Source organism: Leptonychotes weddellii, chromosome 11, assembly GCF_054177405.1.
Source record: "Leptonychotes weddellii isolate Sample4059 chromosome 11, ASM5417740v2, whole genome shotgun sequence".
NCBI lineage: Eukaryota > Metazoa > Chordata > Mammalia > Carnivora > Phocidae > Leptonychotes > Leptonychotes weddellii.
The window spans coordinates 24,834,043-24,858,625 of record NC_138379.1 but is presented as its reverse complement, the minus strand read 5'-3'; the positions used below and the strand labels follow the sequence as shown (position 1 = coordinate 24,858,625).

Here is a 24,583-nt window from a genome sequence, read left to right as displayed (position 1 = left end):
CTAGAACTTTATTATGTTTCTTAGATGTATTTATTTTAGGCATTAAAAAATACTGAAGTATAATTTGTATACAGTGAAATGTACCTAATTTAGTAATGAGTTCTGATTGACTATTCCTGTATAACCACTACCATATCAAGATACAGAACATTTTCATCATACCATGAAGTTTGTTTATGCTCCCCCTTCTTCCCTAGGCAACCATGGATCCACTTTCACTCTCACTATAGATTTCTTTAGTCATTGTTTTAAGCGCTAAAAATTTCTTGATGTTTTATTTGGACTTTAACCCAATTAATTATGATTTTAAAGAGAGATGAATTTATCCCTTTACCTTATCCTAAAGAGTAAACCTTATTATAACATATTACATAATATGCTTTCCACACAATGTTGTATAAGAAGTCTAGTTAGCACATTTGGGGTATGTTAGAAGTGAGTTGCCTGGGGTTTACATGTTTTAAAAATAGCAACTATCATCTTGAAAGGTATTCATAAACCATGCCATCTGAGATGTGAAATACCTTTAAAATTTACCTTAAAGTAAATCATGGATTTTAGCTCATTAATCCCCTTTTACTTGTTAAGGTTATTTGTGTTTTGACTAGTTTTTCCTTTATTTTCAAATTACTTTATTCTTAATTTTTATTATATAAATGTATGCTTAAATTATTTTCTGTGTCACAAATAAAATTAATGCTGTTTTGCCCATGTTATGTACGAATTAAAGATCGAATAGATTCTTAAACTCAGTAATGTAATACAAAACCCCTTCTCATTCTTTTAGATTTTTGACATTGACAGCAAATTGAGCATTATCCTTGATGCAGCGTGTGGGATAAGATTGCTCAGAAAAGACTGTCTTTCCCTGAAGCAACTTAAACTAAACATGCCTTTTCACTGTCTCAAAATATTTAAAAATACAAAATACAATTCTTACATTCTTAGAAAAGTGGTCCGAAATATTTTGTTTCAGAATTATGCTTTTCAAATCAGTTAAATGTATGGATTCAAATCTGTTTATGAGGATTGAAATAATCTGGGTTTGTCTTTAGTCATTCATTCGTCCCCTCACTCAACATTTGTTAGGGCTAGTACCTGCTGTATTTCTAGGCACTATTCTAGATGCTGTGGATATAACAGAGTTTATTGTTAGGAAGAAGACACATGTTTAAGTACTAGTACCTAGTGTAATAAATGCTATTGATAGGGACGCCTGGGTGGCTCAGTCATTAAGGGTCCTGGGATCAAGTCCCACATCGGCCTCCCTGCTTAGCAGGGAGCCTGCTTCTCTGTCTGCCTGCCGCTCCCCCTGCTTGTGCTCTCTCTCTCTGACAAATAAATAAAATGTTAAAAAAAATAAAAAATAAATGCTATGGTGTATACAGCATATAAATTCTAAAATGTAGTTTCCTAGGGAAGCCTGTGTATAGTATAGCACAGTGGTTCAGACTCCTGGCTTTGTGTCTTCTTGTACTGTCTTTGAATCTCACCTCTGTTGTTAATGATCTCTGTGATCCAGGAGGATTGACTTAACCTCCCTGAGCCTCAGTTTCCTTATCTGTAAAAACCAAGATAAGATTTTTCTTGTTCTCTTTTTTTTTAATGAAGATTAAGTGAAATAATGAGTGTAAAACATTTAGCCAATGTCTTGTATGTGATGCCTTATTTATCATCATCCCTAGAAATTATGCCAAGATGCAATTAGAGCCATATAAAAATATAGCATAATGATATGCAAATTTAATTATTAGTGTTCAGCTCAGAAAATGTTGTAAATGGTAAAATTATATTTTGGATGTGTGCTTTTTATCAGGCATTCATTATTGTATGTGTTATATATATATATATATATATATATACACACACACAAATTGCGCTATAGAGTTGTATTTATGAAACTTAAAATACTATACTTAATGGAAAATTTAAAGATTTTCAGGAGTATTTTTTATTAAATTTTCACATTGCCTTTGGACCTCGACACCTATGAAAACTCCTATGTAAGTGTTCAGTTAGAGAAATTAGTGCTGTTACCTATAGATTGCAGGAATAGGAGAGCAAGGTTGCACAGCAAATTCTGCTTGTAGCTTGTTTTTTTTTTTTTTTAAGATTTATTTATTTATTTTAGAGAAGGGGAGAGAGAGAGAATGAACATGAGCAGGGGAAGGGGCAGAGGGAGAGGGAAAGAAGTCCTCAAGCAGACTCCCTCCTGAGCATGGAGCCCAATGCGGGGCTTGATCCCACTACCCTGAGATCATGACCTGAGCCAAAACCAAGAGTCGGATGCTTAACTGACTGAGCCAGCCAGGCACCCCTCTGCTTGTAGTTTGTGTAGGAGAATGGCCCCCCACCCCCACCCCGGGTTGCTATTTGTAAGGAAAGAAGGACAAGGGCCAGTAAGTGTGGGAACATACCCCACCCACAACAGACTCAGCCCCTCATCCTAATGTAACAGAATGAGTCTCCTTTGTACAGGTAGGTGTTAGATTCAGTTTCAGCTTTCATGTCATCTATTCCTGTTCTTTCTTCCTCCAGTCAGCTCCTGTCTGATGTGTGTAACCATCATAACCCACATGGGGTTAGCAAAATGAAAATTCATTTCTAGGATACTTTCTAGAATAGGCGACATTCTCTCTCTCTTTTTTTTTAAAGATTTTATTTATTTATTTGACAGCAAGAGAGCAGAAGCGGGGGAGCAGCAGAGGGAGAGGGAGAACAGGCTTCCCTCTGAGCCGGGAGCCCAATGCCAATGCCGGTCTTGATCCCAGGACCCTGGGGTCATGACCTGAGTCAAAGGCAGATCCTTAACCAGCTGAGCCACCCAGGCACCCTCTAGAATAGGCGAAATACTCTTGAAGCAATAGCACCTTTCGTCCTTTATCCTTGATTATGTGTTTTCCCTCAACAACTCAAGATCTTTCTGGAGCTTTCCCTTACAGCTGGTCAAAAAAGTGTCCCCTATGTGTCTCATTGGTATATTGTAATTCTGGTATCCCACAGATCACATCCTGTTTTTACTGTAATTACTTATGCCTCGGGTTACCTCTCAGCTAGAAGTCAAGTCTTTGAAGGCAGGTATCTTGTCTCAGTTATTTTTTTGTCCTTGGTAGTACCAACGTCTTGTACCTTATATAATAGACTCTCACTGCAAGCATTGGTTGAATTGCACTGGATTTTGCTGAAATAGAATAAAAGGTTAAGAAGGCGGTTGGCTCCTGTTATTTGGGCCTCTCTGTTTGGGTTGCAGTACTGTCCTCTCTTTTCTGTTACTCTTTACAGGTTCAGTGATGTTGTTAGATAGTCCTTGACCCATGTGAACTGATGGCAGAATAGAGCCATAGCATGTGAAGTGATTTAATGTGTGGCGATCTTTGAGCCAATGTTTTGTCTACACCTGTCCTCCAAGGCTATCCAGCTGTTACATTTCATTTTTAATAGTTCAGCCAAGAATGTAGAACCTTTTTTGCTTTAGATTTTTAGTAGTTTGAAGACCTGCATTTTTGAGAACTCTAAACAGTGATGCAGAAGAGAATATTGAGACCAGGAAGAATAAATGAGTTAGATAGTTAAAGGACAGTTATCTGAAAAACAAAATGGGGAATATAAGTTTATAGTTTTCAGTTTACTAAGTAAAGAATATTTTTCTTGGGAAGGAAAAATTAATAGTCATTAAAATTGTAGGACTTAAGCGTCTGCCTTCGGCTCAAGTCATGATCCCAGTGTCCTGGGATCAAGTCCCGCATCGTGCTCCCTGCTCAGCGTGAAGCCTGCTTCTCCCTCTCCCACTCCCCCTGCTTGTGTTCCGTCTCTCACTGTGTCTGTCTCTGTCAAATAAATAAATAAAATCTTTAAAATAAAATAAAATAAAATTGTAGCACTTAAAACAGGCCTTTTAAAAGGCCTCAGTTACCCATTTTAACATGTCTTTCAGTTTTGACATGACTGCTTCATAATAATCACAGTGACTCTTGTATACTTTAAAATAATGGAACAAATTATTCTACAGTTTTAGTATTGGGCTTTTAGAAAAGTCAGTGTTAAAATGAGCTTCAAGTGGTGAAGTACTCAACTGGAACAGTTTATTGGTGCATAATGAAAAAGGCCAAAAAACTTGGTTATTTAATCCTGTTTTGTTTGAGCCATGATCTTCTCAGATACATTAAGCAGATTTCGAAACTGCTCTTCTAGTGACTGGTCTGCATCTGGAACTCCTTCAAACTCTGGTGACTATCTAGAAATCCCTAACTGTGCCGTGAATACCATCTTCCTGGGGTGTGGCAGGAGAGACAGGACAGAGCTCTCTAAAGGGGGTGGGGTGGGGCATAAATTAATTGTAATGTATATTTTTATTGTACAGTTTTTATTTGATATAGTTATATTCTATATAGTTACATTCTATAAAGTTGCCACAAACACAATCAGCAAACACTGAACCATTGCTTCTAGAGGAAATATAGGATTAGGTTCCTACGAGCCTCTGGTTACATTTTTCATCAAGTGATCAGTACATAATCTTGTTTTGTGTGTGTTTCTGTTTAAAGACATTTGAATATATATAGTTGATTCATTGACTTTGAACTCAGGGCCGTAAGTGCTATAACACCTGCCTAAAGGAAGAAGCTTATCTAAAACATGAATTTTCCTCTGGAATGCACATCACAGGCTTCTTGTGCTTGGGAACACTAGACAGCACTGAAGCTATTCTTGGGGACCATTTTAAACAGTAAAATTAACAAAAAGCACAAAAATGCAAAAAAATGTGGCACTAAATAGATTGTAAAAAGGGACACTTATTTGCATACATTATGAGAACTGAAAAATGGAGTCCTTGTTTGACTTCAGCTGGGAACATACATCTCAAGAGACTCAAGTTTTTTGCCACTCTGGCATGTCCATGAATTACTGCGAAAGCATTGCAAGTGTTGATTTGGGGGTTATAAAATAATTTTCACCAGGTAGGCAAATTTACAGATATGGAATCTGTGAATAATGAGGATCAACTGCATTTATATATATTAATATTACAGGGCTTGCGTCCTCCTCTTCCATCACCCCCCATTTAAAAAAATTTTAAATTGTATTCAAAATTATGTTTGCTCACATTGTCATTTATTTTTACAGAGCGGTGTGAGATATATGGACAGATGATTTAATGAGAAACCAAGTATTTATTCTCTTGTATGTGCCAGGTGCTACAAATAGTTAGTGGTAATATGGACAGAGGTCTTCACTTTCATGAGTAGCTTATTGTTTAGCAAGCATTCTTTCCATTTTTCAGGTGAGGAAGTTTTGTACAGTTGAATAACTTTTCTAAGGTCACAAACAAAGCTAGAATAAGAACTCAGTTTTTCATGTCTTATGATCAGTGCTGCTCCAGTTTTCTCTTCCTCTCTGTTTTGAAGTCTCCCTTTCTATTAGATTTTCCCACTCATCCCATAGAATGTCTTTCAAAGAAATTCTCCCTTGGCCCTGGTTACTCTGGTTGTCACTCCTCTCTTCTTCTTTGCCAAACATTACTTGACTACCATCCATTTCCTTCTCAACCCACTATCTTTCACCTCTGGCATTCTTCTAAATGGCACCTACTTTAAAAAGGCCAGTGTCCTATTTGCCACATCCCACATGGTGGATTTACCATGACATTTGCTACTCTCACGTGTCTTCTATCTGCCTTGAAACTCCTTCTTGTCTGGATGTCTGAAGTCTTTCTTGATAATCTTATTGCTCCCTGCTGTATTTTCTTTTCCAGCATCTTTTCCTTTATCTGATGTAAATGTTACTGTCTTTCAGAGTTTTTTCTTTGACTTTCTTCACTTATTACCAAATTAGGGACTCTTTTTTTTTTTTTCAAGTTTAGTTAGTTAAGTAATCTTTACACCCAGCATGAGGCTCAAACTCACAACCCTGAGATCAAGGATCACATGCTCTTAAGACTGAGCCAGCCAGGTGCCCCCTAAACTAGGGACTCTTAATCTGAGGTCTGGTGCTTTTGGGGATCTATTTATTCCTCAGTTGTATGCAATTGTGTATCTCCCTTACCCTAGCTTTTTATCTCATTCTTGGAAGAGTTCCTCACTCAAAAAAGTTGAGAAGGACTGCTCTTTGTACATCCCTGTAGCTTTATCTGCTTCACAGGTGACTTCCAAATTCACCAGCTTCCCACCTTTCCCCTTGACTCCTGCCTTCTATTCTCAGCATCTTTAGCATCATTCCTCTGGAGCAAGTGCTGCAGTAGTGCAGTAGTTTTCGTATTGTCAGTCCTCTTGCCTATCCTCCCTACCCATTCCATCCTACCATCAGGGTCAGTTGTTTTTGTCTTTGAAACAAAAATATTATTATGTCTCTATCATGCAAGTAATGGGGAGTTTTAAGTAGGGAAAAGTCCATGTTAGTGTACTAAAAACTTCCTTTATGATCTGAACCCAGTTTCACTTCTCAGCTTTATCTCTCATTGCTTTTCTTACCCATTCTTTTACTCCTTTCCAGTATAACTTAGTATTCTACTCATAGCTCTAATGTCCATCTTACTACTTTCCTGTCTTCTGTTTGCTGTTTCTCTCCCCCTGGAATGCCTTTCCCTTCCCTCCCTTCCACAGTTCTTCCCTCCAGGCCAACTCCTATTCATCCTGCAAAACCCAGCTAAATGTCACTTTTATTAAGAAACCTTCCCTAATTTATTCTAAGTTTAACATCCTTCCATTCTCTCATCTTTTAACACTTCATCCTTTCCTTTGTATTATAATGAATTGTTTACATATCTGCTTTACTTCACTGGACTTTGAGTCTCTCAAGGCCAGAGATTCTATTTTACTCATCATTGGATCTTCATTGGCTAGCACAATATCTGACTTGTAAGGTGGTTAGTAAATATTTTTGGAATGGATAAACAGATTCTTGGGCTACCAGTCTTGCACATGGATTATATTTTCTCTATCTGAATCAGAAAATCTTAAAAATGTTAAAACATTTTAAATACCATGTTTCAGCTGTTAACTGTTGCATGAAACAATGGCTGAGTTGTTGACTGCTTCTTTAGGCAATATTTTACTAAGCATTAGGTGGCAGTAGTGTGTTGTACTTAACTTTACCTTTGTAATTTTTTTTTTTTTTAGCATTTGTAATCTTAATGTAGTGTCAAAGTGTAAAGGACACAGTGGTAGTACTTTTACACCTAACTTTTTGTAACGTGATCTTGTTTTCAGCTAGTAGGGGGTCCTACAAAAATGAACAACAAATCCAGCCGTGGCAGTCATTGTGTATCTCTCTCGCCTACCTAAACTGTATTCAGATTCATTATGGAATTACTACTGCACCATCTTAACAACACTTCCTCACCAACTGTTTAAAGGCTGTTTCATAATAACAGTGATTTGCAATAAGGAAAACCAAAAATTATCTCAGAGGATATGTGTTTTCTCAGCATCCTCAGAAGCTTAGTTAGGCCTCTGTTTCAGAAAGAGTATATTAAGTTCATTGAATTTAACTACAGTTATTTAAATGCCTTTTTTTTTTTTTAACTCATGAGTTTCTGTCAATACTAAAGTCAGTTCTGTTGTTTATTGTGTTTCATTTTAGGTGAATTTCCCTCATCACTAGGTAGTTAGAATTGAGAATTGCCACCACCTTTCCAGGGTTTTGCATTTCATCACATCATTAAATTTAGAACACTTATGTAGGAAATGTCAATGCTTTTAATATACATTTCATTCCCATTGTAGTTTTCTAATAGCTTATAAAGTTAAATCAATAGAATTTATATTTTACTTAAGGAAAATCTGTATATTTTAGGTCCATGGGAGCATTTCTACAAATAAAAGAAATAGATAACTTGTAGAGGAAACCATTTCAGTGTTGATTCAAATATAAGCTATGTAAAATAAAAATCTGTGACATTCTCTTTCTCATGTCTTCTTATTTTCTTTTCTAGCTCAAGGGTAGAGTACCTGAGGGAATTCAGAGCCAATGTACTAGTATCATTAATGTGGCAGAATGATCAATTAATAAAAGAAGAGCATGAAAGTGTTGACAGAACACACTACCTAATTAGTACCTGATGACCTTGATGGCCACAGAGCAGAGCCCAGAGTTTCTACAGGAGAGGAGCTCTGTAGGATCTGTAGCTATATGTCACCACTCTTATTTAGTTTGGCCTCAGTTTCTTAAGTTCTTAATTATACAGAAACCATGTCTTCCCTGAACCCAGAGGGCACGTGAAGTTAGCCACTGGGGGATACTGGAAGCAGAGCATTTATCTTGGAATTCTCTGTGTAGCTAGCTCATGTTGACTATCATGTCATCGAAAACTTGTCTGATAGGATTTTGGGGGTAGCGGTGTCTAGCTTTTTATTTAAATCGAATATAATGTAACCCATTGCACAAAATTTAAATTTTTTGTGTGTCTTATGTGCAGAGAAACAGGTTGTATCACACTTGGATATAGTCAACAAAGAAAAATAGGCATGTGACTAGCAAAAGGAGTTGGTGCAAGATTATATTTTAGAGTTAGTAAATCTCCTAGTTCAAAATATAGTGGAGAGATCAGTCTTAGCTTTGAAAGGGTTTTGCATGGATTACCATGGTTGTGTTACTCAGCCTCATATTTTACCTGTTTCATTTCTTCATTTCTGTGAATCCCGTTCCTACAATCTACCTCTTAATTCTTTATTTGAAAACGTCAACACCTACTGTAAGTATTGCATGGCTTTGTTTTCCTTCAGTGTTTTTCAGTCTCTTGCCTCGCTTTTTCCTTAGCCTTCCATTTCTTCTTCTTCTTCTTGCTCCTCTTCTGTTTTCCTTCCCCTTCTTCTACAGTCTCCCCTTCCTCTGCCTTCTCCTATCTTCCTACTCATCTCCTCCTCCTTTTTCCTTTTCATCTCTTTTAGCTCTTCTTAGAGCTGCCAGTGATTATATTGTATTGACATTTAGAATATTATAGTGACATGTCAAAGAAGTGTTAAAGATAACTATGTTCAGAAGACTAAAAGGTCTCTTTAAAAATATGGTGGTTGAAATGACTCTTTCAGAGAATAGAAGCAATCATTAGCAATTCTGGTAGACCAAAGAGATTCTACTTCTTTATACTGTTCTGTCAGCGTGACTGCCAGGTAGTCACACTGAAGCCTTACTCTCAGGCTCTCTCTGGGGACCATGGACTGTGTTACAATAGGATTCTATTATAAGTAAATTCATAGGACTATTCACAAGAATTCCTTATTAAGATCAGTTTTTATGTTATGGAGCCAAATTTAGAGATCTAGGAGAGCATACTGTTTTTGTCCGTATATTAGTTATTCACCAACATTCACAGAGGAACTAAGGAAGGTAATTTTTATAGATACTTAAAACCACAAGTGTGGAGCACCTAGGTGGCTCAGTTAAGTGTCCCACTCTTGGTTTCAGCTCAGGTCATGATCTCAGGGTCATGAGATCCAGCCCTGTTTCGGGCTCCATGCTAGGTGTGGAACCTGTTTAAGATTCTCTCCCTTTCCTCTGCCCCTCCTCCTATCTAAAAAAAAAAAAAAAAAAACCCAACAAGTGTGCTTTTTAATTAATTACTGTATGTGTATATGTGTGTGTGTGCATATGTGTACATATATATCATTCTTGTCCAAAATGGGCAGATGCACAGAAATCGAAAGTAGATTAGTAGTTGCCAGAGACTTGGAGGGAAAGGGGAGTAGAGAAGGACTCTGAACGGATGCAGGGTTTCTTTGTAGAGTGATGAAAATGTTCTGAAATTAGATAGTGGTGATGGTTGTACAACTCTGTGAATATTCAAAACCACTGAATTGCATACTTTAAAAAGGTGAATCCTATGGTATGTGAATGTATTTCAGTAAAGCTGTTACTTGTTAAATAAAGGTCAGCGTCAGACCTGTAAGGTTTGATGAACTTGGAGAAAATAAAAAGTACAATTTTATATCAGAAAAACTAACAATTTTTGAAAAGAAGAATGGCAGTATTAACTCTCTGTCTTAATAATTTCACTTAAAAATAAGACTATAATAATATGGGCCCTACTCTGTAGGATCAGTTGTGATTCTAGTCACACAAATTCTTGTTATCTAACCCTAGAAACACTGCTTTAACTTACTATTCACTCAAATAACATTACTTGATATTTTGTCTTTCAGTTTCTTCAAATATAAAACAGAGTTTTATTTTTGAGTTCTGCTAATTACAAGCTGTCAACAAACATTGGTAATTCAGTGTTTAAAAAATAGGTGTAGAGGGGCACCTGGCTGGCTCAGTTGGAAGCGCATGCGACTCTTGATCTCAGGGTTGAGTTAAGCCCCACGTGGGGTGTAGAGATTACTAAAAAGATGAATAAACTTTAAAAAAGAAAACAGCTGTAGAAGGACGTACTTTTGGGGAGGTAGAGATAGCAATGAACTGGGGAAGATCTATTTAGGAAAAGGGGCTGCCCTTCCTTGTCCTTTTAAAAAAATATATCAACTTAGGAATTTCTGGCTTTCCAAGGTAGTGAAAGATTAGGTTTTGATATGAATAATTGTGCCATCTCTTCTGATTGATGATCCAAGGACATTCTCCCCTCCCCCATTGTATATTTGGAAGGATAGTACCCATTGCCAATTGTAGCAAGCAGGATCAAGGAGAAGTATGGTAGGAAGACTTTACTGCACCTGAAGAATATCAGACAAGGCGATTCTATACCCTTTCCTTTCTTCTCCATCCCTTTCCTTCCCAGATAAATCCTTGTGTGGAGGGCTATTGTGGAAGTTTGTTGTGTTGTAAAATGGTGGAGGGAACCTGCTCTCCCTCAGCCCTGGTTTGTTACAAGTTGGTTGAGAGACCTCGTTGCCTGCATCCTTTCCTTCTATAAACCTCAGGGGCCCAGTGGTAGGGAGTGCCCTGGCCTCTGGCCTCGCTCCTTCCACGCTTGATTCTTGTCTTCTGGCGGGTGGTGGCGATACTGCCACCACAGCAGAGTGGAGCTGGCAGGCTCCTGTCTCTCTCTCCGATGCGGAAGGAGAGGGGGGTTCTCAGAAATGGCCCTGGCCTCTGCGGCAGCTCATCAGGACTCCCCCAGTGCATTTCAGCCGGGGAGAGTTGACATACATTAGAGGAGTTTTGTGGGGAGATTGGAGGAGAGAAGAGCTTGAGAAGCTGTTTTGTGAGAGAATCAGATGGGGGCGTCTCACTGGCTCAGTTGGTAGAGTGTGTGACTCTCGATCTTGGGGTCGTGAGCCCCACGTTGGGGATAGAGATTACTTAAGAAATCAAAGTTTAAAAAAAAGGAGAGAAAAGGCAGTGGTTGGGAGAGGTTTAGGAAGTGTTGGGGAGGGTCTCCTGTGACTATCATAGTGTTCAGAGAATAAGAGCAAAGACGTGCAGTTATTTAGAATTAACTTTTAGTGACTGAACTGTCTTTTTCTTTGTCTTGTTTTGGAAGGAGGGAAGATTAGGGATGTGATAAACACTTTCGGGGAGAGCATCCTTGGTTTTCATAAAATTATCAAAGATTAAGAAACTGCTAGTTTTCATGAACTATTTTAATAGAGCCTATATTTAATACTTTGGTAAATCAGAAGAAGTTCTTCACCAGTAAAAACCTTGGACAGTTTTATTCTTGCTGTCAGATATTATTGTGGTCAGATGTACAAATGTCCTCTTACAAAAATTCCCTTAACTTGACCTTTTCAATTTTCTTTCACAGCCAGTGTCTAAAGAAGTGAGTTTTTACTCTCTTTAGAGGTGATGAGTACCTCAAAATGTAGTGAGGACTGGACTCATGAAAGCAAGAAGACTTCAAATCAAAATGACCCACAATAAGCTTTTATTCAATGTTTATATGTGTGCCATGGTTTGAAGTTCCTCAGTAGTATTCTGCATTATAGTCTGTTTGGAATGTGTATCCACTGTGATGTCATGGAAATACGACATTGGGCCTATTGGGGCTTGGCAAGACGTTACTTGAATGGGATTCTGTCCACAGAATCATTGGCAAAAAATGCAAAAAAATGCAATGCCATCCAGCTCTCTTTTTGCAGAGATACTGATAAGGTCTCCTGGTGTTAACGATACTCTCTTTTTGGTAGTACAGAATTCGTATAGGAAACACGAACACTTTCCTTTTGGGAAAACTGGTGGGGGATAGAGAAAAGGACATTAAGGACCTTTTTTTTTTTTTTTTTTTAAAGATTCAAACTTTTCCATATTCACACATCCCACAGTTACACATCCATTCCTTTTTTCAAGTATACTCTTGAATTCATTCCTCTTAGTAAGTATCTGTGTAGTCTGTATCTCATTCTTCAGTTTGGAGAATATTTGAAGAAGACCATTGGGCTGAAGCATATCCCCGAATCATATCTGTCCATGTGTCAGCTGAATAGAATGACATATAGTTAATACTTGTTTACTAGGAAAGAGTGTGAGAGCAAAGATACAAAAGTGATTAAACCTAAAATTTGCTCCTCCTTCCATCCAGTGCTGACTAAAATCAGGAATTTTCAGACTTTGTACTTCTGGGGAAAGTTACATGTACAACTTAAATAAACAAATATTTATGGAGGATATTTGTGCAAAGGGGCATTGTGCTAATCTCTGCAGAGATACAGATAAAGTTAAGATACAGTAGTATTAAGTGTTTTAAGGGAGGGTTGAGTCCACAAGTAACTATCAATTCCTTTAAAATTAGGATTACTGAAGGAGTTCTAAAGGACACACACACACACACAGATACACATGTAGGCTTCATGGAAGAGATGCATTTTAACTGGTGGGGGATGTTTCAGTGGAGACAACAGCATAAATAAGACAAAGTTATGCATGTTTAAGGGATGATATCTGAAGGACTAGTGTAGAATGACTAGACATAATGCTGTATCTGTAATATTTGTAATAGAGCTGGAATGGTAGGTTGGGGTTCTTTTGTTGGAGGACTTTACCTATAAGAGTAAGGACTATGACTGTAATTCACTGTACAGTAGGTTACCTATTAAAATTTTTGAGCAGGGGAATGACATGGTCAGGGTTTTAAGGCAAGGCACATGAACTTGGAAGCAGGAGCGTGGATTGGAGAGCTATTAGAAGTGAATGCTAGAGAACAGGAAAAAGCTCCTTCTCATTTTAACTAGCTTTGACATTGGGAATGGAAAGGACATTGTATAGGGAGAATTTACTGAATTTGGTGATTCATAGGATGAGGGAAAGGAAGCTTACCCTGATAATTGTAGCCTAGATTAATAGGAAATATATTTATTATTCTCTTATTCATTCATTCATTCAGCTTTTATTGAGCATAGTGGTGATTTTAACAGAACGAGGAATTCAACAGGAGGTGAAACTAATTTTAGAGTCCGGATGATAATTTGGATTTTGGATATGTTGAATCGGTAGTACTGATAAGATAGCATTTAGAAGGTGTTTTAAAATTTGGTTCTGGAATTCAAGAAAATTTGAAGCTAGAAATAGAGAGCTAGCATCCTATTAATGGTATCAAACTCCTCTTTTACACGGACGAAAACCAAAGTGCTGTGTCCTCAGGGTCCACACTGATAGATCAGATAATATCAGTATAACAATTTGGGAATTTTTGTTTAATTAAATTTGCTCAGAGTCCTTCTCATAGTTGATTGTTACTTCCTGTTTACAATCAATATTTTATAAATCAAAACAGCATAATCACACATCACACGTGTAGTAAAGGGTTAATGTATGATTCCCTAACTTTTTATTTAATTTTAGATTTAAGTAGCAAGCTATTAGTAAAATAAAGCAGTATGTCCTTTTGTGTTTTTTTAATATTTTATTTATTTGAGAGAGAGAGGAGGTGGGGAGAACAAGCAGGGGGAGCAGCAGAAGGAGAGGGAGAAGTAGGCTCTCCGCTGTGCAGAGAGCCCGATGCGGAGCTTGATCCCAGAATTCTGGGATCATGACCTGAGCCAAAGGCAGACATTTAACAGCTGAGCCACCCAGGTGCCCCGCAGTATGTCCTTTTAAAACGGAATGTAAGAAAGGCACTAAAGGGGTGTCTGGGTGGCTTAGTCGGTTAGGCAGCTGCCTTTGGTTCAGGTCATGATCCCAGGGTCCTGGGATTGAGCCCCGCCTCGGGCTCCCTGCTCAGCAGGGAGTCTGCTTCTCCCTCTCCCTCGGCCCCTCTCCTCTGCTTGTGTGTGCTCTCTCTCTCTCTCTCAAATAAATAAAATCTTTAAAAAAAGGGAAAAGAAAGGTATTAAAACTGGTGGACCTCTGCTTAGGTGATCTGAAATAATACCTTATTGTATAGTGGTCAGTTTAGCATAAAACTGTCTTAGGCACTTTCTTTAAAGAAATACCATTTCATTTCAACTTTACATGTTGCTTAGCCATTAAAAAAGGTCATTTGGAGTTAATGAATATATGAATTTGTACTAAAACCTTTTGGAAGTTGCTAGAATTTTTACAATGTATTGTAATATGCTCTTCTCACAACTTATACATACTTTAACTTTTGTCCTTTCTAGTAGAAAAACACTTGTCTCTGTGTTAAGCCTGTCAGTGGACATTATTGCAGTGTTCAGTAGCTGAAGCCTGGTATAAATTGTATGCTCCTCTAAAAATAAATCAACAGGTTAAAATACCACTGGCATATTGTTCAGATTTCATTAGCTTCTTCATCATTGATGTTGGCATTTGTGCAAACAATGAAACAAACGGGCTGGCATTTATGATTAGTGAACAAAAGGTATCAAATATCAAAAAATTTATGACTTAGAATACTTTATGTAATTTTCATTGTAGTGGTCTAGGTTAACAATTGAGGGTGTCATTCTTTGAGCATTTTTTTTCTTTTTTGTGTGTGGATACCTACTTGGAAGGATGCATCTGTCAAGGAGAAATGTTTACAAACCACTAATTTTCTGACTTGCACCTAATTCTATGTTTTAAGCAATAGAGGCTAACAGTGTGCTTCTCATACTTTAGCATGCATGATAATTGCCTGGAGAGTTTGTTGAAACACAGATTCTGGATCCCACGTGCTCCCCTCCACCCCTGCCCCAGGTTTGGGATGGGGCCATCTTCTAATGAGCTCTCAGATAATGCTGATGATGCAAATCTGAGGACCACATTTGAGTTTCTCTGGGCTGACACATTGTGATAGTCACTCTGTAATTAGTGATTTAGAAACTAGCACTTGGAATTATTATATGGAGAAAATCTAAAATCAAAAAATGTTCCATATTGGACAACCCTTTGCCATAGAATCTCAGGTAGTCAGAATTAAGAGTCCATAATGAAAGCATTAGTTATTAATTAGATAATTAGTCAGGATATAGATAACACATATTAATCCTGATATACAGAAAATTCTGTATATCTTGTAGTTGCATGAGTGATCTTATATTTTCAGATCAAGACAGTTTCTAATCTTTTGTTTGTGTTCATTTTTCTCATCTTCAATTAGTGACACGGGGACTTAAAGAACATAGGTCTGTGTAATTGATAAATTTTCCCCCAAAGTGAGGAGGTTAAACAGATCATAAAGTTGTGAATATCAAATCATTTGAGAATAGTAAAATAGCAGTTTGCTAAAGCTTTGTAGACAGACACCTCTGTACTGTTGTAATAAAGTATCACAGAGAGACACTCACTCTCAGTATTTTTAGTATTGTGACATATTTATGATATTTTAATTTTGAATGTACTGTAGTCCTCAGCAATACTTAACTTTTTAAAATGTTTCAAAGTTTTTGGAGGTTGGCATATGTACTTGGAAGTAATAAAACTATACTTTTATGTCTGTAATTTAAACTTTCACTAATTCGTATTAGTCTTTGCATTAATTTTCTGTGTTTTAATTGTATTTTTCTCTTAATATTGGAAGAAATTTCTCATTTTCTTTATGGCTTGGAAAGATTTTCTAAATCTCAATAATTTTAGACATGTCTAAAGAGGTTTTTCTATTGAGATGCAGTCAACATAAGTGAAAAATGCACAGCTCTTAAGTGTTCAGTTTGGTGAGATTTGATACCATATAACCACCATCCCAAACAAACTGTAGAATGTTTCTGTTCCTCCAGAAAATTTCCTGTGCCCCTTTGCAGTTAATTTCCACCCCCTATTCTCACCTGGAAACCAACTTTTAATTTCTATCACTATAGATTTACCTGAATTTAAATTTCATATCAGTGCAATCAAATAGTATGTACCCTTTTGTTCTTGTCCAGTGTAACGTTTTAGATATTCATGTATGTCACTGAGTATATCATAGATTTTTCTTTTTTATTGTTGAATAGAATTCCTTATGTATGGACATACTACCGTTTATCCATTCTCCTGTTGATAGACTTTATGGTTCCAGTTTTTGACTATTGCAAATAAGGCTGTGAGTACATTGTTTTGTAAATCTTTTAGTGAGCATATGTTTATATTTCATTTCTCTTAAGTAAATATCCAAAATTATTTGACCACAGAATAGGTTATAGGTGTATCTTTATAAGTAATTGTCAAATAGTTTCCTCCCAGAACCATATTTGAGTTCCAGTTATTCCATATCTTCACCAACATTTAGTGTTATGTCTTTTTTATTTTAGCCATTCTATTAGGTGTTTAGTGATATGTCATAATTTTAATCTACATTTTCCTGTTAACTAATGAAAAAGTTTGAGTGCAAGTTCATGTGCGCATAGTCTGTTCATCTATCTTCTTTGAAAAGTGTTTTTCCCCCTGATTTTTAATTAGTATGTCTTTTTCCCATCAATTTGTAGGATTTTGTTGTTGTTGTATGTTCTATTTCTTTTTTAAGGATTTTATTTATTTTGAGAGAGAGAAAGCACGAGCAGGGGCAGGGGCAGAGGGAGAGGCAGGCTTCCCACTAAGCAGGAATCCTGATTCAAGGGCTCCATCCCAGGACCCTGGGATCATGACCTGAGTGAAGGCAGACACTTAACTGACTGAGCCACCTGGGCTCCCCAATTGTTGTATATTCTAGATGCAAGTGCTTTGTTAGATATATATTTAGTCAGTTTTTGTTTTGTTTTGTTTTGTTTTGTTTTTAACCAGTCTGTCACTTGTCTATTTTCTTAATGGTGTCTTTGCTGAGCAGAAAGTTTTAAAACTTTGATGTTCAGTTTATCCATTTTGTGTCATTATTGTTTGTGCTTTTTGTTTTCTGTCAAAGCAGTCTTTGCCTACCCCAAGGGGCAAAGATATTCTCTCGTATTTCCTTCTAGAAGCTTTATGGTTCTGTGTTTTACATTTATGTCTATGACTCATTCATCTTGTGTTAATTCTTGTATATGAAATGAGATAGGGATTGAGGTTAATTTTTCCACATGGCATCTAGTTGTTTCAATTCAATTTATTGAATTCCATTGACACCTTTGCTGAAAATCAATTGACTATACATATCTATATCTGTATCTATATATCTATATATATATATGGTCTGTTACTTCTAGACTCTTTATTCTGTTCTACTGATATATTTAGATATAGTACTACAGTCTTGATTACCGTAGCTTCAGCTTTGTTCTGTTTCAAGATTCTTTTGCCTGTTCTAGATCCTTTGTATTTCCATATAAACCATAGATATATTTACACAGTGTATGATTTTTTGTAGCTGCCAAAATAAATTACTACAAACATGGTGGCTTAAAACAACAGAACTATATTCTTCCACAATTCTGGAGTCTAGAAATCCAAAATCAGTGTCACTGAACCAAAGTCAAGGCTCTAGGGGTAGGAGTACATTCCTTGTCTCTTCTAGATGCTGGTGGCTGCCAGCATTCCCTGGCTTATGGACTCATCACTCCCAATCTTTGATACCATTATTTCAAATCCCTCTCTGTCTCTCTGTATGGTCTTCATACCGTCTTCTCTTCTGTGTGTCAAATCTCCCTCTGCCTCTTTCTTATAAGAATACTTTGATTGAATTTAGGGCCCACTTTGGTAATTCAGAGTACTCTCCATTTAAAGATCTTCAAGTTCTATCTTCCAAGATCCTTTTTCCTGATAAGGTAACATTTTACAGGTACCAGAGATTAGGACCTGATATCTTTAGGTGCCATTTTCAGCCTACCACAGAATGTGTTATTCTCTTTTAGACCTTCATTTTGTTCTGGAACTTGCTGTGAAAACAGATTGGACTGAGGCTTTTAGCACCCTAAATGACATATTTATTTTCTTGCTAATAATTGCCATTTCTTAATTGGACTCTGTATCATAGAATAAAATTTATTGCATTCTAATAATAGCACAACAGATTAGACCTAAAAGCCTCAGATAGTGAGTTGCTTATTTAAAATAGCAGTCAGGAAAATAACAAGTTAGTAAGAAATGGAATTATGCTTGGACTGTCGTAGAACTGATCTATGACTCAGTAAAATTTAGTGATAGCTTTTAGTTTTGGGTGGCCACAAACTAATTCTTGATTTTGTAGGGCTTTCTTGGCAAGGCTTATTACAGAAATCTTCTTCACATAGTGTTAGAAGAATAGGTCAGCTAGAGAACTTTAATGTAGCAAACTCTTTTTTGGTGTGGGGATGTTACTTAAATATTAACCCAAATGTAGGGACTGCCTAGACCTCGGTATGGGAATGACTTTTATGAGCATCATTTGATAAATCATGACCATAAAAAGATGAAATAGTAAAGCCTTAGTTTCCCTTTCTTTTCTTCAGTCATTATATTAATTAGCTTAAATATTTAAATGTTGATAACTGTTAAATTTGGCATAGGAAGAGAAATAGTTCGCTAGAGGGAAAATGGAAGCCTAATTCTCTTTGTTTGCCCTATAATCTTTCTCTCAGCATGCATGATGTTCTTCTGTGCAACCAGATAACACAATAGCTTTTGCTCTGCTAGCAAGAATCATCAGCAGTGTGAAGAAGTTCAGCATGAAAACAAATTCACTGTCAAAACCAGTAGTCTACATTATGATTAAAAATTTACATATTTGGGCGCCTGGGTGGCTCAGTCGTTAAGCGTCTGCCTTCGGCTCAGGTCATGATCCCAGGGTCCTGGGATTGAGTCCCACATCGGGCTCCCTGCTCTGCGGGAAGCCTGCTTCTCCCTCTCCCACTCCCCCTGCTTGTGTTCCTGGTCTCGCTATTTCTCTCTCTGTCAAATAAATAAATAAAATCTTTAAAAAAAAAAAAATTTACATATTTTCTGAATTCTGGATTGAGGATTGAAGTCACTTTACTTTGTGTTACTTGCCACAATTCACTGAGTGACTTTGGCCTTAGCAACTTGGATAATACATGACGTTGCACTTTTCAGTTTTTTGTGTTCTTTTAATGTCTGTAAAATAGTCAATGAAAGAATTTAAGTGGTTATGCCATTATTAATTGATGAGTATGTGAGCGAACCATATTAATGTCATGAAATGTAAAAATGGTGGGGTTTTTTTTTTGCCTGTTTTATTATAAAAACTTTGAAGAAAAAGGACAAGCACTAAAGGAGGAAAACTAGTCTACTAGTTCAAAAGAAATTCCTAAGGTAACTTTTAAAACTAGGTATGTTCTGTAACATTTGATAAAGCATTCAGAGTAATTACTGGTGGCAAATTCTAGTTGAATACTATCAAGTGGTTCCTTGTTTACTTGAGAGTGAAAAAATGACACATTTGAGTATCTGCTACTATGATCCCTACATTATTTAAGTGAAATGTCTCTACATTTAGATAACCTTTTCTCGCTTATTTGTTGAAAGACTGCTGAAATGCAAATGACTTTGATTCTTTCAGAACCAAGAAATAAAAAGAGAAGGAAGAACCACGGAGAATATAGGGGGAAAAGGAGATAATATAAGTGAGATATCTAGTAAGCCACATTTACATTAGCATTTGAGAATCGAATTGGTATAAAATGTTCTCGTTTTGACCAAATACTTTATTTATTTATTTTTAAAGATTTTATTTATTTATTTGACAGAGACCTAGCGAGAGAGGGAACACAAGCAGAGGGAGTGGGAGAGGGAGAAGCAGGCCTCCTGCCGAGCAGGGAGCCTGATGTGGGGCTCCATCCCAGAACCCTGGGATCATGACCTGAGCCAAAGGCAGACGCTTAACTACTGAGCCACCCAGGCGCCCCTTGACCAAATACTTTAAACAAACTACTGCATATTGAAAACATTTTTAAAAATTTCTTAGATTTGGAGAACACAAGTGAGAAAGATTTACTAATGAATTAACTTATATCCAAATGTTTTGTTGAGTTCTTTAAAGTTGTTGCTTACCAGGGCGCCTGGGTGGCTCATTTGGTTGAGCGTCTCACTCTTGGTTTTGGCTCAGGTCATGATCTCAGGGTCTTGAGATCGAGCCCCATGTGGGGTTCTGTGCTGGGCCGGGAGTCTGCTTGAGGTTCTCTCTCCCTCTCCCTCTGCCTCTGGCTCTCCCCCTTCTAGTGTGTGTGTGTGTATGTGTGTGCGTGTGCATGCACACACATGCTCTCTCTCTCTGAAATAAATCTTTAAAACAAAAACAGTGTTTCTTACCAATCTGCCCTAGAATAACTATTTTTCAACAAAAATTTATGTATGGGGATTTGTAACTTTAAAATCTTCAGGGCTGAGCTGGAAGATGAAAGGTATTTATTTTCAAGTATGATTGTATAATCTGCTTTCATAAGAAAAAGCTAGTATAGTTCATTTGTGATGGTTTTTACAGCTAAGCACCTTATATAAGGAAAGCTTCATACTCTGCATAGTTTGTGCCCTTTCTTTGTCATGTCCTGCTCGTCTGCACGTACCTATTTCTGTTTGTGTTAGTTATCCTCTCTAGGTAAATTGTCCATGAGACCAGTGATTCCATCAGCAAATTATCCAGAAAATGCTGTCTTTGCATGTTGTGACAGATCATGTCACTGGTGGATTTATAGATACTCCAGTGGTCTAATTAACCTGGCACTTGTCTCCTGTGCCCAACACAGTTGCCTCATTGCCTTGGCATCTTAGCTTTCATCTTCTCATCACCTTCTTTCTTAACTAAAACTTAGATTTACAAGTTTTGGGTTTTTTTGTTTTGTTTTGTTTTTGTTTTTAACCTACCCCATCAACCCCCTCTATTCACCACCCCCTTTATTTTTGATTGGCAGTATCATCCAGATAAACAAAGTGCAGATGTGCCAGCAGGAACAGTGGAGGAATGTATACAGAAGTTCATCGAAATTGATCAGGCATGGAAAATTCTAGGGAATGAAGAGACAAAAAAAGAGTATGACCTGCAGCGGCATGGTGGGTACTTGGGGTGAGGAGCCACAGTACACTGGCAACTCTTTGAAGCACAGTCTGCAACCTTTCCTGGGGAGCATTTTGCAGCCTTCGTACCAAGTTGTTATAGCCTTCTTTACTCTCCCCCTCCATCACTGTTTTAACTAGGTCTTTCTCTTAGCAGTGATTATTGTGTATCCATTGAGAAGTTAACAAAACTACTAGGATGTGGCTTCTTAGGAAGCCATGAAAGCTACTTTTTCTAACTAATGAAAAATGTTTAATTACACATTTCTAATTAATATGTTTAATAACTTCTTATTGTTAAATTTAATTATGTACTGATTCAAATTTTAATTGTAGCATTTTTAACAATGAGTTCTATATAAATGACCATCAAAAGGAGGGTATGATAGGGGATAACATCATAAAGCACTCTGCTGTCTTTCAGGCTTGTTTTAGGCTAGGTTTCATGATTGTCTCCTGAATAAACTATTCTTTATAAGATTGCTATAAATGGTATTTTAGGAATGCACCTTTCCTAAGCAGTTTTAAAAGTCATTTCTTTTATGTGTTTTAGAAAATAGCTTCTTAAAACAGTGACAAGCTCTTGTGAGAAAGAAAGGGAAAAATGTAGGTCAGGTTTGTCACACATAGACCGCAGTTACACAAAGTGATAGGCTGTCTTTCAGCACTGGCCTTGGGATAGGAGTCCCTCAGTCTTCTATCTGAACCTTCAGTATGCACCCTGCATGCTAATGGAGGGGAGTCAATAATCAGTTACAGCCTGTGGGGAAAACACTCAATTGCTCTGCAGTAGCGCACCAGGCTCAGCATTGACTCGAATGTGTTGATAAAAGCTCACTGTCTCTGTAGCTGATGATTGAGTCCCCTCCCATGCCCTACACTGGCACATTGTCAAACCTAACAAAATGATTTTAAGGCTCCTACTACTAAGGTTATGAAAATTTGATTTGAGAAACGAGGCTTACTTCTAAAACACAGCATTATAGGATAAAGCCAATGATATGTATGGAATACCCATGTTTATTTTCAGAGGGAATTGTACTGATAAAATTAGGTATTACTTACAGGCAGTGTGTGATATCTTTGGGTATAAAGACTTCATGAGCTATTTGTTTATATACTGGAGAATTTAATAGTGACTTTCATCATACTAATCAGCTCTAAAGCCCTTCTACTTTTTTAAGACTGATGAGCTTTTTAAAAAATATTAAGAAACTGATGAGTGTATCTTTGCAATGAATTTGGATTAATTTTCAAATATGGCTTGAATATTGGGTCTTATCTATTTGGTGCATATATAAGTATCTTGCAAATGTTGTATTTCTTTTGTAAATATGTTTTACTTCTGGCAAAAGAATGTACAAGCGGTTCCATTTGTGGATGAATTCTATTCATAGATCTATCTTTTTAACCTCGGTTCACATGATAGGATTTCTGTGAAAGTGCTGAAGCTAATATATATGAATGTGTCGTGTGTGAGAAGTTACCAAGTGTTTTTGCCCATCTTTACCAGTCGTTACTTTGTGGGTACCAGTTTGCTTAAGAGAAGAATAATTCACAAAACTACGTCAAGGGGGGTAAGGAACATACTTTCCCTGTCGCTCTGCATTTTTGCCACTCCACAGCCTGTGTACCTTTAAACTTGTCAGTAAAACTGACTAGAAGCCCACTACCGAAAGAGAAAAGAAGCAGGGAGAGATCAGGAATAAAAAACTAATCTCTCTTGCTAGGGAATAGGGTGTTGGTAGACGAGAAATGGAGAGAAATAGGAAACAGGGTTAAAAGTGAGCAATAGAATTGCAGGAAGGAAAGTTTAAAAAATGTTGTAAGAACAAATAATCAACAGCTTCAAGCCTTTCTCATTGCCTTTGGGAAGTACTTGTAAAAGTGGATTTCTTTTGAGCTTTGAGTCGTTGGTTTGAAGGTTTTAATGGAGGTAACTGCAGCCTACAGGGTCATGGGGACTCTTGTAGGTCATTGATGGGGGCCACAACAACATTAGACAAACTGAATACAGTGAGAGTTGGGCCTGATTCATGATATGGATAAATAGGCAGATCTGCTTGGAATTACATAATGTTCAGTTTGCTTTGCAAGTTTTTCGGGCAGATTCTAGGAGGACAGTGGAAATATAGCTTTTCATGACCTTTTAATATGTCAGACCTAAGTACGAAGTATTTCCTTCATTACCAGCAGCTCCAAATGGTGAGAATACTTTACTTCAGTTTTAAAATGAGATTGGATTGCTGTTTAGATAAGAAGTCTCTTATCCAAATATAATTTGCTGTTTTTTAAGCCTTTTGTACTAGAGCTATTTTTAAAAAATCTCGTAATAAACCTAGTTTCATATGGTCATTTCTTTTGAATGCTGACATTAATTTTTCCTTCTTGACGCATCTTCAGTAATTGGCTCCTCAAAAGAAGGAAATGAACTTGAACTTCTAACAGTGAGGATTTGGATTTGATAGAAGGAAAACCTTTGAGAGTGATAATTTGTTAAAGACCAGGATAGGTTACCAAGAGAGAGAGAATTTGTTATAACCAGGTCAAAGCACTCCTTTTTTCTGGGTCACCCCCTGGGGACATGGAAATAGCTTTGTTATACAGAACTCTTTTTGCATGTGGTGATAGTTCACTGTAGAACTTTTTTTTCATAGGGTGTGCTTTAAATATGTTTGTTTCCTGCCTTCCATTAACTTGGAGTATAAAATAAATTTGAGCTCTGTCATACTTAGGAAGGAGGCAAGAGATGTTTTATTTATATGTTGAATGCTTTCTCATATTTCACAGCTCAAAGTTGGTGCTCTGTTGTAAGGAAACCCTCATCAATATTGCCCACAACCATTTATTTCCCTAAAAGATCATTTAACGGGGCCCTTGACATCCATATTTTTTTGCTTCACAAAAGATATCAAATGAGTTCTAATAAAAAAAAAGTCTAGGGTAGATAACCCCAGTAAAGTACATATATTTTTTCTTCCCCATTTCCACGTATCTCTTCTTAGTTGATATTTTGAGGGCAATGTCGGCCAGACTGAAGAAAAGCAAATCTAAAAAAGGATGAGTAATATTCAGTTCCCAGATATTATGCATTTTGAAAGCAGTGTTAACTAGTGAATTTAATCAATTAGTTCCAGTTGGCATATTTACCTTCTTGTTTCTAAGGATGTTAGAAACTAAGGATGTTTCAAAGGCTTGTTTCCCATGTTCCCTTGAAAGGCATGTAGTTATTGTAGATAAGGCTTTGCATTTCAGACAACCAGATGAGCACTTTGGAAAATCTTTTCTGGATTTATAAAATGTTTAAATGAATGATATCTGTTGACTAGATTTTGGTGCCCTTAGAAACATATGGGGAGTTTTCTCATATATTAAGCACAGTAAAAACACATCAGAA

The 24,583-nt window shown here is 37.0% G+C and overlaps 1 protein-coding gene across 6 annotated transcripts in view; it reads left to right on the top strand.

Moving 5' to 3' along the window:
* The window catches only part of DNAJC24 (DnaJ heat shock protein family (Hsp40) member C24), a 65,513-nt gene that overhangs the window by 23,127 nt on the left and 17,803 nt on the right, over positions 1 to 24,583 (top strand). For all 6 annotated transcript variants that reach the window (XM_081798425.1, XM_081798422.1, XM_081798421.1 and 3 more), the window contains one exon: positions 21,045 to 21,183. In XM_081798425.1, the coding sequence (XP_081654551.1) occupies positions 21,045 to 21,183 (139 nt within the window). The remainder of the gene's footprint in view (positions 1 to 21,044; positions 21,184 to 24,583) is intronic.